Source organism: Plasmodium knowlesi, assembly GCF_000006355.2.
Source record: "Plasmodium knowlesi strain H genome assembly, chromosome: 11".
Classification (NCBI taxonomy): domain Eukaryota; phylum Apicomplexa; class Aconoidasida; order Haemosporida; family Plasmodiidae; genus Plasmodium; species Plasmodium knowlesi.
In genome coordinates, this window is record NC_011912.2 from 1,904,132 (window position 1) to 1,918,184 (window position 14,053).

The following is a 14,053-nucleotide window of genomic DNA, read 5'->3' on the forward strand; positions in this document are numbered from 1 at the left end:
ACATGCGTAACAGCCACGTTCGGGAAAATCACAAAAAAAAAAAAAAAAAAAAAAAAAAAAAATATCATCTGTTACGAAAAAAAAAAAAAAAAAAAAAAAAAAAAAAAAAAGGCAAAATGAAGAAGGGTGGTTGATGCCAATCGGTGGCGCCCCCAAATTATGGGCACAGAACTGTGCAGGAAATTTACAAATGAAAGCACTTGAGCCAATGGCAAATAATTTCCCCCTTCAGAAAAATGCCAACCAATTTCATGACCCGCCACCCACATTATTACGTTCATATATATACATTATACATAATTCGCATGTTCATGTGCACTTCTGGTTGTGCATCCGCAGCGTATATGAAAGCACGTACAAGGCGAGTAAAAATGTGAAGAGCAAAAATGGTGGTTGAGGCGGATCTAAATTTGGTAAAAGGTTTCTAAGTTGAGGAATCCTTAAAGGGAGGAAAAACACCAACGTTATGGCAAACGTAACTTTGCTATTCCCTCAAAATTAAATGTAGAGGAAAAAAAAAAAAAAAAAACGACTGCCTTGGAGAACTACAGCAGGAGAACGCACATACAGATATGTATACGTGTACTTCTGAGGACCCCCCCGTGCGAAGCGCAACTTGGTAGGAACACCCTTTAAACAGTTATACGTTTTGTCCTCCAGAGGAACACTCTGCATGGTGTCACCGCTTTAATATAGCTTTGTAAATTTGCACGAAACAAGAACAAATGAGTAGACCTACAAACAACTGTACGGATGCAGACGCAAAATAACGCCGTTTTGTTACAACTCCGGGGAGACAATTCCCCACCACTGTGGACCAAAGAATTTTTATATTAAGTCATACTAACTAAGGGTGAGCATTTCCAGGAGTCTCGCAAAGGTTTAACCATTGAACACTTCAGGTTAGTACGAACAATTTTGTGTAGATGTAGCCATCTGTAGCACTCCACGGACATGTGCATTTCCCCAAAATAACGAACCACAGTAACAATATGTACCCTGTCGATGGAGGTAAAACCATTGTAGAAAAGAAGACATTCAATAGGGTAGACCCAACCCCTACATATACACCCACATGCACTACCTCGCACATACGTCAAAGTTCGTCTGTTCGTATGTGCTACACCAAAGATGTGGATATTCCCCCTAAGGAACACTTTCCTGTGTAGTGAATTTAGGAGAAAGGAAAAAAAAAAAAAAAAAAAAAAAAGCAACGGGGTACTAACACACCTATGTACTTTTGCATATAGCTAAAATATACATTTTCACAAACAGAGCGGTGGACCCCCTAAAGAGGGATACATAAACGGATACCATTCTATAAATCCATAAAAATCAAAATGACGTCATTAAAATAGAGAACGAACAAGATGGAGTTTTAAAAACCTGCCATAGGACCATGTATATTCGCTTGTGATAATGCTTCCATAAAAAATGGAGTGGAAAAAACTGGTACTTGGATCCATGGAAAGGACAAATTTGTCCATCTCTCTACTCGTTTCACAGTTGAATGGGGCGGTGAGCAGTACAAAGGCATCCCAAAATTTTATGTCTGACTATACGCCTTAACTTCAAAATCAGCTATCCCCACACTGTTTGTCAATTTATCGAAGTGCAAGGTGGCGGAACAATTAAAGGGCAAAGGGGAACTACTCAAGGGTTCCCCCCAGTGTGTACATTATGATATTTCCCAAAAAAAAGCACACACTGCTATATTAGTTATGTTGCATCCTCCTCGCTGCTTTTACGAAAAGGCTCCAACTGGGGGAAATTCTTACGTTAAAAGGATGAACTTTGGTTTAGAGCGCCCATCAACCTTGCACAGAATGAAACAAATTTTGAAAAAATTGCACATACGTGTGGAAGAATGTGCTTAGGTAAAACACTCCAGCTAGCTGTTACTTAGCCGAGTTTTTTTTTTTTTTTTTTTTTTTGGTGTCTACCTGTATGGCTAGGTCAATTTTTTTTTTTTTTTTTGTTTCCCAAAAATGGTTATTTGCATGAACGAGTCATATTTTTTCTTTTTTGCTCTTTCTCACCTCTTTTAATAAAAGCTATTTGGAAGAAGTTTAACAAATGGCCGGGCACATCGGCCGAGTTGGTCGAAAAAACGTGGTAACTGAAGGAGGGGGGCGCAGCGCCGCTACCTATGCCCCAGTAACTGCAGTTGTGTAAAAATATTGCACATGTCCTGGTAGGAATCGGCAGAGGAGTTGTCGAGCACGCCTTTGGCCTCTTCGGCCGAGATGGAATACGTGACAGTTTTAACGTTTCTGTCAACGTAGAACAAATGCAGTTTTCGATTTGTGGGGCTGTTCTTCACGACGTTATATCTGCATATGCCTATTAAGTACCACGCCGTTTTATAAATCTGCGTGTGCAGTAGGAGATAATCTTGGATCGTAGCCTTGGCGTAGTGTATCATTAGTTCTTCATCAACCGTGTAATTGTGAAACGAAGTGAAGAAAAGTTGATCCGTTTTTTTTCTGTTGTATGTGTACATATTTTTCACATTTTGAATGGACTCATTAAACATACCATTATTGGAAAAGTCCTGCCCCTTTTCAAAGGATAGGACATAAATCCTCGAAAAATTTTTCTCAACATCATTTTCGTTTTTGACATATGGAGTTGTAGCCGCTCTCACGGTGTCCATTCCTTCCGTGTCGGTTAACAATAAAACGCTGTATTCGCTGTGCATGTAGTTCCTCTCCTTTGCCTTTATATATTCAGCAAAGGAAATGACTTTATCCAAAGCTGCCACAACGTGTTGAACGTCTGAAGATTTCTGGACAATATCAATTTTAACTTTTTCAGCATCGACATATGTGTACATACTGATGAGTACATTTTGGTTGGAGTAATTAACTAGGTAATATTTATTATACGGTAGGGGGAGGATTTTTTTTTCAAAAAATAGAACAATTTCTTTTTTTCCGATTGACATGCGTGAATTTAAAAAAAACGCATCATCAATTAAGATAATGGTGATGACGCTAATTAGATGATGATCGAAGATGAACTGCGATACTGATTCATAGTTCACGGGGAATGTCTGTCTGTACGTTTTCTGGAAGGTGAATTTGTCTCCATACTGTGATGAATCCGTCTTTGCATGGAAGCCTTCACTGTTATGATGATTAATCAGGAAGGGCTCATACACTCGGTAGCAATTCACTGCTCTGAAAAGAAGAAATAAATGTGACTCATACAGTTGATATTTTCGCAATGCAATGATAAGGTTATTTACACAAGGCACTTTGGCGTTATGAGTTACTATATGCTCTATGTCTACGTGCAGATTTCTCTGCACACGTTTCGCATGTTTCTTCGTCTCAACACTCATTTGTAAGTTGAACAGTTTCTCGCCTTCCGGAATAATAAGTGGGAATAACACAGTGAAGTGCTTGTTCGTTGATCTGTATGAATTAATCTTGTACAATATTGCTTGCTTCTCCTTCGAGCATTCATGGTACACTAAATCGTAGCAGGACGTGTGAACATAGGCGTCACAGGTATCAGTTAGGTGTGTTTTTTCTTTTATCTCCATTGCACTAGGGGGGGATTCCACCAGAGCGGTGGAACCATTCTGGAGCGACAATTTAATTTCTACTTCCTTCTCATCCAACAAAAATACATTCATGTAGAACAGGTGGGTGTTATTGGCAAGCTTCTCTCCATAGTAAAGGTCACTTAGGAATATCTTATTATTTTCTATCGGGTACGTAAACAGGGCTTGTGCCTCCCGTACGTATTTGTTCTCACTATTCAGGCAACTAATGGTGATTTTCCAGTAGTCTCTACTGTTGTACTTCGTAACGTTCAGGGCGAACTTTATTAAGTCGTTGTTCCGGATGGATTTCTTTTGGACATGCAAACGGTGCTGATCATCCTGTACTGGCTTGAACGCTGAGTTCGGTAACATCAATTTGAAGTTGTGGTGGTTTAGACGCTGTTCGCTTCTGCTTGTGACTGACACGAAATTGTGGATAGTCTGGAGCTCCACCGTGCACTTGCTGAAGAGGTGCGTCTCTGGGAAGAGCAACTTGAGCTGAACTTGTAGGGGGTTCTCCATGAGGCCGTGTTGATCTGTTGGCTATGCAGGATGGTGACAAGTGGTAGTATGAGCAGTGTGATAAATGGTCAGATAATATGTTTACCTACATTGAGACTCTCTCTCTGTTGGGTTACCTGCACTATGAGAGGCGTCATCTTAGGCGTGGGCACTACAGCCAGGTGGGAGTTCATCCATGTGATTGTGTCTGCATGAACATTCACAAAATTCCTGATGAACTTCTTAGAGCATAGGTCATTGGAGACCTTCTCCAGGATTCCTTTGTGTTCGTGTCTGATAACAAAATTGGAGTTGTCTATGGTGAAGAGATTTATGGTCCAGTTTTTGTCGCTCTCCAGGTTGATGAGGGGGTGGTTAATATTTTCCAACAGCACTTCCACTTGTTCCTGCACGTCCTTGTGGAGGGGGTAGAACGGAGGTGCACAATCGGTTAGATGGTTCATAGGATGGGGTACTGATCAGTTAGACGGTTGATTGGTAGACAGTTACGAAGTTCAGGCGCTGCGTTCCTCCCACCTCGCCCGAGCTAGACTTCAACACAAACTCGTAGTTCCGAAAAGTGTATGTGCACTGCTCGAAGGGACCGGCCTTTACGTTTCGGCAAGGGTCTTCCTCATTTGCACTGAAGCAGGAGTTGGCGTAGCACAGATCTTGGGGCATCTTCAGGTGGATCACCACTTGGTCTTAGAAGCAACGAGAGGGGAAAGGATGTTGGGGGGAGAAGAAGAAGAAACAAATGGAAGTGTACATGCGTAGGTATATGACACAGGTGCATACACTTGCGATGGTCTCCACTCCTAAAGGTTTTGAAGGACACCTTTTCCCCTCATGTTCCTACCCAGCTTGAACGCAGGCGTAATTTGGCCTAAGCTCATTTGAATAGTGTACTTCACTCCCTGGGCCCCATAAAATGTTTTCGTGGCAAATATTTTAACGTCGAAACTTCTTCTCAAATCGGGAGCTAAGTTGAGTAGCTTCGAGAGTGCGTAAATGGAATTGTAAGTGTTTGTGAGGATGGAGTAAGTTGTGGAAGAGAGACATGGAGACAGGGCGAGGACGTTGGAAAGGTTCACTTCCATGAGGGGATACCCCCATGCGTATACGTTATTTATTTTTATTCAATTTATTTATTTTTCTTTTTTACCTCCGCGTTGGTGACACTGTTACAGTACAGGAGGAAGAGATCCTTGTGTGTGACCATCGGCAGAAACACCTCGGCCAACTGATTCGAATAAATTGTGCACTCTTGGTTCTCTGTGTTAGATTTGTTCTTTTCCGCTAGGCCAAAAATCCTGCAAGGGGATTACTTTCCGTTTGCTTACAAGTTACTTGCGAGTGTATTCACACTACTGTGTGTTTGTGTGACTGTGGCCATCGCCATACTAGGCGACTCACCAAATACCATCCGAGCTGAACCCCCCTTTGGCAACCTCCACAGAGATTTTTAAAAAGTAGTTTGAGGGATAGATGATTCCTTCCTTGGGGAAGAAGTTTTCTGAGCAGAGGTAGAGCGGAAAAAGAACACACACAGAAATATATATATATATATATATATAGGCGCATCCGATCGTTCTATTTACGGAGCGCACTTCTGCACGTATATGTCTAGATGTGGCTGACGGTATGTTTCTACAGATCCCGTTAAATGGATGGAATTACTTAGCGACTGTTCTGAGTATTCATATGACGGGGGGACAGGTGGTGGGTTCTCTTTGTTCGCAAAGGGGTAGCGATGAATTTTGAATTTTTTAAGCTCCTCCGTGGAGAGCTTCAGAAGGTACATCTTTGACGTGATTAGATAATCACATGGATCTGAATGGGTTGAAGTGAAGATAAGGAACCCAGGATGATCCTCTACTTTCTGGGTGATTGCACATTTTGGAGGAACAGACACACAAGTACGTGTGCAGTGTACCTTTTTCTTCCGTAGACTCCTTGTTCAGGCGGATCTGTACATTTTCCTGCACAATCTTGTCGTCTTCTCTTTGGAAGGCCAACACCCGCAGGTTTTCTTGAGGAGCCAGAGGTAATAAGTGAAGTAGGGGATGAAGGGAGATGGGAACGCATAAAGATCATCTCTTCTTCTGTCTGTTCCCTAGTCGAAGCGAGATCCGCCTAGAGCAGGAGTCACAACACGTGCATCTACGTACCCACCCCGTGGTGAAATTAGCTGTATTCTTACTAGCAGGGATCAAAGCTGTTAGGAAAAATTCTTTTGCAGTCTTTTTTGTGTTGAAGGACAGAACTAATTCTATTTCAAATTTGAGAACATCACTTTTGATCGTGTGTACCTTTGAAGGAATAATTTGGGTTATATTGTTGGGGGGAATTTAGATTACCATGTTAGTTATCCTCGCCGATATGTAATTCCCCGCGTTTGTAGAGAATGTCTGATTGTTCGTCGTGGACCTTCGTTCCCTTACCCTATTCACCTCCTTAAAAGTAAACGCAAAGTTGTCGTCGTAGATGGAGGTGACCCCTCCAATTAGTAGCCAACACATAATCGAATAAAGAAGTAGGAACCCCATTTTGATGAATTTCCCTCTCCTGGTTGTCTCTCCGTTTGAATGAACACATTTCTCGGAGCGCAGTATGCGCTATCATATCTGTGGTGAGATACGTGTTAGAAGGACAGAGAGGGGTGCCTTGCCTGCAGGTGGCCTTTCATTTTAACTCCCTCAGAAAATAATAAGAAGAAAGTGCGTTCCCACATACGCATGTACGTGCATCTACCTCTCCTGCTTCTATCTTAGATGCAAATCAGGCACACATAAATGGAGCTATGTCCGTTTTTGGCACTGCTTTTGCTCAAATGAGTTCATTTTTTTTTTTTTTCTTTTTTTTTTTTTTTTTAAATGGTACTACAAAAAAAGGAGATCCTTTTGAAAAAAGTATGCGACGATACGCAATGAAGATAGAAGGTTGATGTTTTCCTTGCTGACGCGTCTTTGGCAATTTCGGCGTGCAGGAAATTGCATGTACGTTTGCACTACCCCCCTTTTCGTCGTGTGCGCGCACACTCGCGTTTCTCGCTTTTAGCTCCGTTTTTCTAGTCAAAAAAAAAGAATGAAAGGGAAGGGAAAAGATGAAGTGGGAAAAAATTGGCAGCCCGCATCTGATCTGCTTCTATTAACTGGAAACATGCAGAACCGTGGCGTTACGTGCTGAAGCGGCATAACTCTTTTTTAGGAGGCATCTTTTCCTTTTTTTTTTTTTTTTTTCTTCGTTCGCTTGTCTTACAACGAAAATATGCCCTGATGAGGTGACCTTCTAAAATTTCACGACGAGTTACAAGCTAGATACAAATGGCACATTCGGGGTGGATTCAAACAGAGCATTGGAAGTAGCTATTTATTTTTGGTTTGTTTTTTTTTCACCTCCTTCATTTTGGCAGGTGTTCACAAGTTGAGTTAACAACGTGGTATTATTTACTCCCGTTTTTTCTTCTCGCCTTTTTTACTTTTTTTTTTTTTTTTTTTTTCATTTCCTTCCTAATTTTTTTTTTGACGTTTATTTGGGACTGTTCACATGTGGGCTTCTCTTCCATGGTTACCCTTCCTCTAGGCCCCTATCACAATTCCCATCCTCTCCCTCTTCGTCCTTTCGTGTTTTTTCCAAGCCGCGATGCTGATAGAAAAAAAACTCCAAGTCGTGCACGCTGACCCACTCACGTGAATGAGTAAAAGAAGGCTTGATGAGCTTAACGGCCTATTTGCACATCCACCTTTTTTTTTTTTTTTTTTTTTTCTTCTTTTTACCTTTTTTTCTTTTTTTTTTTTTCTTGTTCCGTGCTATTATGAAGGTTTCGTTTATGGTGTGTTGGGCGGTTCAATGGAAATGTCCTTGTGGGGTTACTACGTAATCCTCCCGCCCTTCCGATTCTCCGTTATTTTATTTTACTTTTTCTTTGAGCATAACCGATATGCGAGAGAAGCTCTTTGTATTTTCCCTACAGAGGGCCCTACAGGATGAGTTCTTGCGGGTGTTACATTTTGGCGGAAGTGGGGGGCGGCCTCCTGGGTAAAGAAGTGGTAGGTGGCAAAACTGTTGTAGGGGGAGGGTCTGGACGGAAAACAGTTGGAGGTACATCCCCCCCCCAGGAGGCCTTACTGAATGCACAGCGAGATTTGAAAGGCAACGTGTATAGAACGATCAGGAAGAAGGTGGATCCTCAGATAATGAGCGGAACAGAGGACGAAGGTACAGAAGGGGGGCAAAACAAAAAAGAAATTGATATCGAAAGGTTGGTGGAAGATAACGTAGAACAGCTAAGCCTAAACAGAAAGGAAAAGGATATAATGAAGAAGAAATGGAAATACATTTTAAAAAAAAACAAAGAGAAATATGGAAAAGTATCTGATGGAAATAAAATAAAAATATATAACGATGGACATACAACTTTTAGGGATATACTTCGATCTATAGAGAAGAGCAAAAAGAGGGTTTGGTTTGAGTCTTACATTTTCGATGACTCTGAATTAGCGCAGCAAGTGGTGGACAGCCTATGTAATGCGGCGAAGAGAGGATGCGATGTCATTCTTCTGGTTGATTATATCGGAAGCTTGAAAATTAAAAATAAATGGGTGAATATGTTGAAGGAGAATAACGTACACGTTCTTTTCTTTAACACTTTTTTGAATTCTTTCCTTAACATGTTACCAATTTTCTTTCGGGACCACCGTAAGATCATAATAGTAGACAACGCTGCGTACTGCGGGTCGATGAATGTTTCCGAGAGCGTCGTCCCGAGCGGGGTGGGCTGGCAGAGAGGTGATGTGGGTGAGATGGAAAGTGATGTGGGTGAGGTGGAAAGTGATGTGGGTGAGATGGAAACTGATGTGGGTGAGATGGAAAGAGACACGGAAGAAGCGGAAACAAAAGAACCCGCAAACGAAACCTATGGAGGTACGTCCACTTGCGAAGGAATCATGCCGAACCGATGCGAGCACCCAGGGCCAAGTGAGAAACATGTCAAAGTGAGCGAAAAAAAAAACAAAAGTAAACTCCTACAATACTACGATTTACATATAAAGGTTAAAGGACCCGCAGTGAAAGATTTGGCAGATGTTTTTATCGATTCACTTAAGATGACCAAAACTTCCATCATCAGGGGAACAATCGAGGAACAGAAAAGATATGTGGACGATGAGGGGAAATCTTGCTTCGTTCAAGTTCTAGAATCAAATGTATTGAGAAAAATTCGATCCATTCAGTCTACCTTTGAATGGGTTCTTAAAAATGGAGCCACGAAAAATATTTACATAACGACTAGCTATTTTATCCCCCCCGGTTTTCTGAGGAGAGCTTTATTTTCTGCTCTGAATAACGGGGTAGACATTTCGTTCCTCCTTTCTGGGAACTCGGATGTGATGGGTGATGTTCCCGCCACTTATCACATCGTGAAGAAGTTCCTGAGGAGGTCCCAGAGGGGCGGCGCAAACAGTGGCGGCAACAACCAACACAACCACGAACACCACCACGAACACCACCTACACAACCATGGCAACAGTGATAACCGTGACGGGAGCAACCAAACAGATCAAACGGATGGACGTGAGGGAAGCCACAACAATGAACAGAGCGACCACCCCCAACAGGGGAAAGCAAACTCCTATCTGCACAACCTGCGCAAGCGAGCGGAGTCCAGAATAGGAGAAAACTTTTTGAAGAGACAAAACAAGGGAAACTGCGACTTTTATTTTTTTCAAAACAGGCACTGTCATGCAAAGAACCTCATGGTGGACAATCTCTGGTGTGCCGTGGGTTCATACAACTGGGATCGATTTTCTTCAAGGCGCAACTTAGAAGTAATGGTTTCTATCTTTGATAAACAAATCTGCCACCAGTTTGTGCAGGAGCATAAGAGTAAAATAAAAAACGAATCAAAACAAGTGACTCTCGCGCAGGTGATCAATCGTAACGTGTTCCAAGGATTTTTCAGTTACTGCGCCTATCATATGGCAAAATGGTCCGGCAAAAATATATTGGACGGATTGTCCAAGGATAGCAAGAAGACTGTTCTAAGGAGAGCCATTGTGAATAAATATTTGTCCGACAATTGCATGGAAAATATCTCCCTCAACATGATGTGGGGCGCGTAGAACTCATCAGCTGTGGAATTCATCGGGAACGCAGGGAGCCAACGTTCAGTAGTAACCCTCCACGGAGGCAGACTACTTCCTCACCCCTGGGGACACACAAATGGAACCAAATTAAAAAGGCGCGTTTGTAAATGGTAGGAACTTGGGAAGAAAAGGTGGTAGACGAGGACCACTCTTCCTTCTCCGCTTGGTTATCCTCAGTAGCCATGTCAGCCAGTAGTCTGGAGACAAATAATAAGTGACAAAAAAAAAAAAAGAAGGGACATGGTAAAATACGTCGAATCAAAATGGATCAATGTATATTCACAAAAAAAAAAAAAAAAAAAAAAAAGGTGTGAATGAGAAGAGACAATCTGAAGTGGAGTGAGAACCACCAGGAAGAGTATTTTTTTTTTTTTTTTTTTTTTTTTTTTTTTTTTTTTTGTTCTTCCCCCTCGCTCCAGGTTTTACTAGGCACCAGAGTTGTCTTGTCCAACACAAGAAGCAGTGCTATCACCCTGGACACATTTGGCAAGGGTAAGCAAGTCTGAGCGTAGGCGAATGTTTTCAATAAGGGTCTCCTCCATAATCTTCCTCATTTCATCGTACGTTAGTTTGTTGTTGAGTATGGGAAGGTTGTTGTCTAATCTGCGACAAGGGGGGGGGGCAAGGTGATTAGTCGATTAGTTGGTCGGTTGGTTAGTTGGTGAAGAGGCATTTTATATGTAAGGAGACACGTACAACTCTGTGCAAATGGAGTGGAACTCCAAAACCTTCTTTAATCGCGAGCGTAAAAGGTCTACCTGAAATGCTCCTCGCTGAGGGGGTGTTTCTTTATAAGGTGCAGGATAATTGTGCTTTTCTTTTTAACGTCCTCCTGCAAGAGTACCTGGTCCTCTCGCAGCTTTTCTACTTCTCTCGTTAGAAAATTTACTTCGTCTATGAATTCTTCCGTTTGGGGGCAGACCCCGTCCTGGTGACTTCCTTCACAATGCATCTCTCCGTCTGCGACGTTACGCATTGCACTGTCGATGTCACTACCTTTGTTGTGTGGTCCCCTGTCAAGCGATCTCATTTTCTCCAAAAGAGATTGATACTTTTTTTCTAGCATTTCATTTTTTGTAACCTGTTGTGATAACAGTTTTTTTGTTTCTTTCAATTCCGCATCTTTTTTTTTTTCGTTTCTAATATGCGAAGACTTCCATTCTTCTATAAAAAATTTGTAGTTCTTTAGCTTGCAAGCGAGCTCCTCCAAGGTATCTCGGTTGCTACACCGGTTGGCACCAGCACCGGTGCAGTAATTGAATGTGTGACTCTGGGGCCCCGCTGGTAGACGTCTCGGAAGGTCGACGCTACATGTACGACGCGGAGGGTAGACACTATTCGGGTGGCTCTCAAAAATTGCTCCGTTTGAATGTTCCGATGTTGGATCCTTCACTAAATCATTAGAGGTACCGTTTTCGCTTCTGGCGTGTATCTTCAGCCGCCCTTTCCTTTTGTGACAGCGCAGAAAAATCCCCTCGGTTCTGTCGCCATGGGCCCTGATAAAACCCCTAATCTGGAAAGCGAGTCGTTTTCCGCTACGCTGCATGTCCAGCAAATCATACCTACAGACACGGAGATCCTCCCTCAAATGTTGCACCTTCTCACGACACCGTTGTAACTTTTCTTGGAGTTGATGTTTCTCTCTCCATAATGAAGCACAGAGGTGAGATTTCTTCTGTAGAGAAATTTCCATTGATTTTATTAAGCACCCTAATTCGTAATTTTTTTTTACATGTACATTTTTATCATTTGCCAGCTCTTCTAACATAGCTACTTCTCCCTTCAATTGACTTAGCTCCTTCTCCATGGAGTCTACTTTAGCACTTATGTAGTTCCGTTCACTGGTTTCGGAATCACTTTTTATGTTGGAAGAAAGTTGACATGATAATTGTAGCAGTTGTTTCGTTTGTCTTTCGTTTATGTCGTTAAGCATTTTATTTCTCCTTCTTAATTCAATTATTTCTTCATCGTTCCGTAGAATTTTTTCCTCCTGTTCTTTCACGTTTTCTTCGTCTCCACTGTGAAGGAGTCGGAGTTTTTCAAGGACCTTGGTCCTATCGCCTAGTACCAGATCGCATATCTTTGTGGCGCACTCTACGGCCATCTTCCTATGTTGCTTAAGCGAGCAGTTCCTTTCTGTGGACTGGTTTTTCTCAGTCTCCACCATTGACTTCGCCTTTTCGTCGGACGAATTTCTTAATAGGATCATTTGCTTTACCACCTCATCATACTCTCTACCTTGAACTTTGCAACACAGATGGTTTGCAACTTTCTCTTTGAGATGGTCGTAGAAGGTAGACTCTACATGGATATTCGTTCCAGTTTTTGTTTCTTTCTTTAACTTGGGGGGGTAACTTCTTTTTCTTTCTTCACTCACTTTGGCTTCGTTAAGCGGCACGGCGCAGCGCTCACGTTGGTTAGCACATTTATCATCATGTTGGTTGGCACATTTATCATCAGGCTCGTTAGCACATTTATCATCAGGTTGGTCATGTTCATCACTTCCGTCGCTGTCGCTGTGCGCTTGCCAATCCCCTTGCGGAGACCCACACATCGACGTAGCATCCTTTCCTCTCCACTCCACCCCCCCAATTTCGTCTTCCCTTTTTTCGTTATCCTCACATGTGTTAGATTCTTCATGTCTATTTCGCACACTTCTTTTCGCCTCACCATCGGATTCGCTAACGTTGTTACCATTGGATTCGGTTGAGTCGTCTTTATCAGATTCGCTTGAATCGTCTTCTCCATCGTTATCGTCTTCTTCCTCTCCGTTTCGAAGGTGCCCTTTTCTTGGGAGCGAGCACTCCCCTACCCCTATTGCGCATCTCATTGTTTCTTCGTCCCCCGGGAAGTGGCACTCATCGTCTTCGTTCGGGAGTGCCAATTTGTTGTTAATGGTGTTTAGGAGTTTCTTCTTCGCTACATCTATGTCGTGCAGAAATTTAAACATGGTATAGTGAAAAGCTTGTGCATTCACACAATGTGCTGATTAGTAAGAGAACATGTAGCGGGAAAGATATAAAGGGGGGGGGTGAAAAACGGACGAAAAAAAAGGTAAAACAAAATGTGCAGTCAACTGTATGTGCATACTCACGGATGATGAGGAATAGGACTACTTACCCTGCTCCACCCCCCACCCACATCCCCATGGCACAGACTAACAGGAGTTACAACCATGTGAAAGAACACACAAAACAAAAGCGAACTTAAGAATATATGTTCGTACACGAACGTGCAGGTAATTAATAACGTGTATATACACTTGGGAATGGGGGGAAAGAGGAGGAGTCAAACCTGTGGGTACTTCATTTCTCCATCAAATGCTAACGCGTGAGATTATAAGTAAATTGGCATCGCGTGAAGCTGAGTGGGAATGAAGTAATGTTTCCCTAAAGGAAGAATTCAAAAAAAAAAAAAGAAAAAAAAAAAAAAAAAAAAAACAATAAACCTTGGTGCGTTGCTACGTATGCGCATATTTTTTTTTGAGGCAAAAATGGGAGAGGAAGAAGAGTTGCCTCCACGATAATAATGGAGAAGGCCGTAATTATTTTCCCTTCCCAATAAGAAAAAATGTTTAGAAGAGGTGGGGGAAATGGAAAAGCGAAAGAGTGACATCCCCCACAAATAGAGATTACAACTGGATCTCACAATTGGATGTCACCACACAGGGTATGCGAAGAAATCTGCTAAAATGGAAAAACGTCTCTTTTCTAAACTACGCACAAGGGAAGGGTGATACTCCATGCAGATGTATCTGTGCCGCTGTGACCATGGTATTTGTTCCATTTTCAGGTGTAGCATTACGTAACAGGTTGGTTCCTCTACCGTTTGGATAGGTAGGTGACAAAAAAAA

At 42.2% G+C, this 14,053-nt stretch overlaps 3 protein-coding genes across 3 annotated transcripts; 1 reads left to right on the forward strand and 2 right to left on the reverse strand.

Annotated features, from left to right (window-relative positions):
- Positions 1 to 2,143: 2,143 nt before the first annotated feature.
- Positions 2,144 to 6,603, reverse strand: PKNH_1140700 (conserved Plasmodium protein, unknown function; the record flags this gene model as incomplete). The annotated part of the gene is made up of 10 exons (XM_002261543.1): positions 2,144 to 4,096; positions 4,192 to 4,470; positions 4,592 to 4,758; positions 4,914 to 5,049; positions 5,220 to 5,367; positions 5,471 to 5,570; positions 5,735 to 5,887; positions 5,991 to 6,086; positions 6,258 to 6,366; positions 6,499 to 6,603. The coding sequence occupies 10 exons, from the start codon at positions 6,601 to 6,603 to the stop codon at positions 2,144 to 2,146; spliced, it is 3,246 nt and encodes a 1,081-aa protein (XP_002261579.1).
- Positions 6,604 to 8,043: 1,440 nt separating this feature from the next.
- On the forward strand, positions 8,044 to 10,176 carry PKNH_1140800 (mitochondrial cardiolipin synthase, putative; the record flags this gene model as incomplete). Its single annotated transcript, XM_002261544.1, has 1 exon — positions 8,044 to 10,176. One exon carries the CDS (start codon positions 8,044 to 8,046, stop codon positions 10,174 to 10,176), a length of 2,133 nt encoding a protein of 710 aa, XP_002261580.1.
- A 449-nt stretch (positions 10,177 to 10,625) lies between these two features.
- On the reverse strand, positions 10,626 to 13,150 carry PKNH_1140900 (conserved Plasmodium protein, unknown function; the record flags this gene model as incomplete). The annotated part of the gene is made up of 2 exons (XM_002261545.1): positions 10,626 to 10,803; positions 10,959 to 13,150. 2 exons carry the CDS (start codon positions 13,148 to 13,150, stop codon positions 10,626 to 10,628), a joined length of 2,370 nt encoding a protein of 789 aa, XP_002261581.1.
- Positions 13,151 to 14,053: the final 903 nt, after the last annotated feature.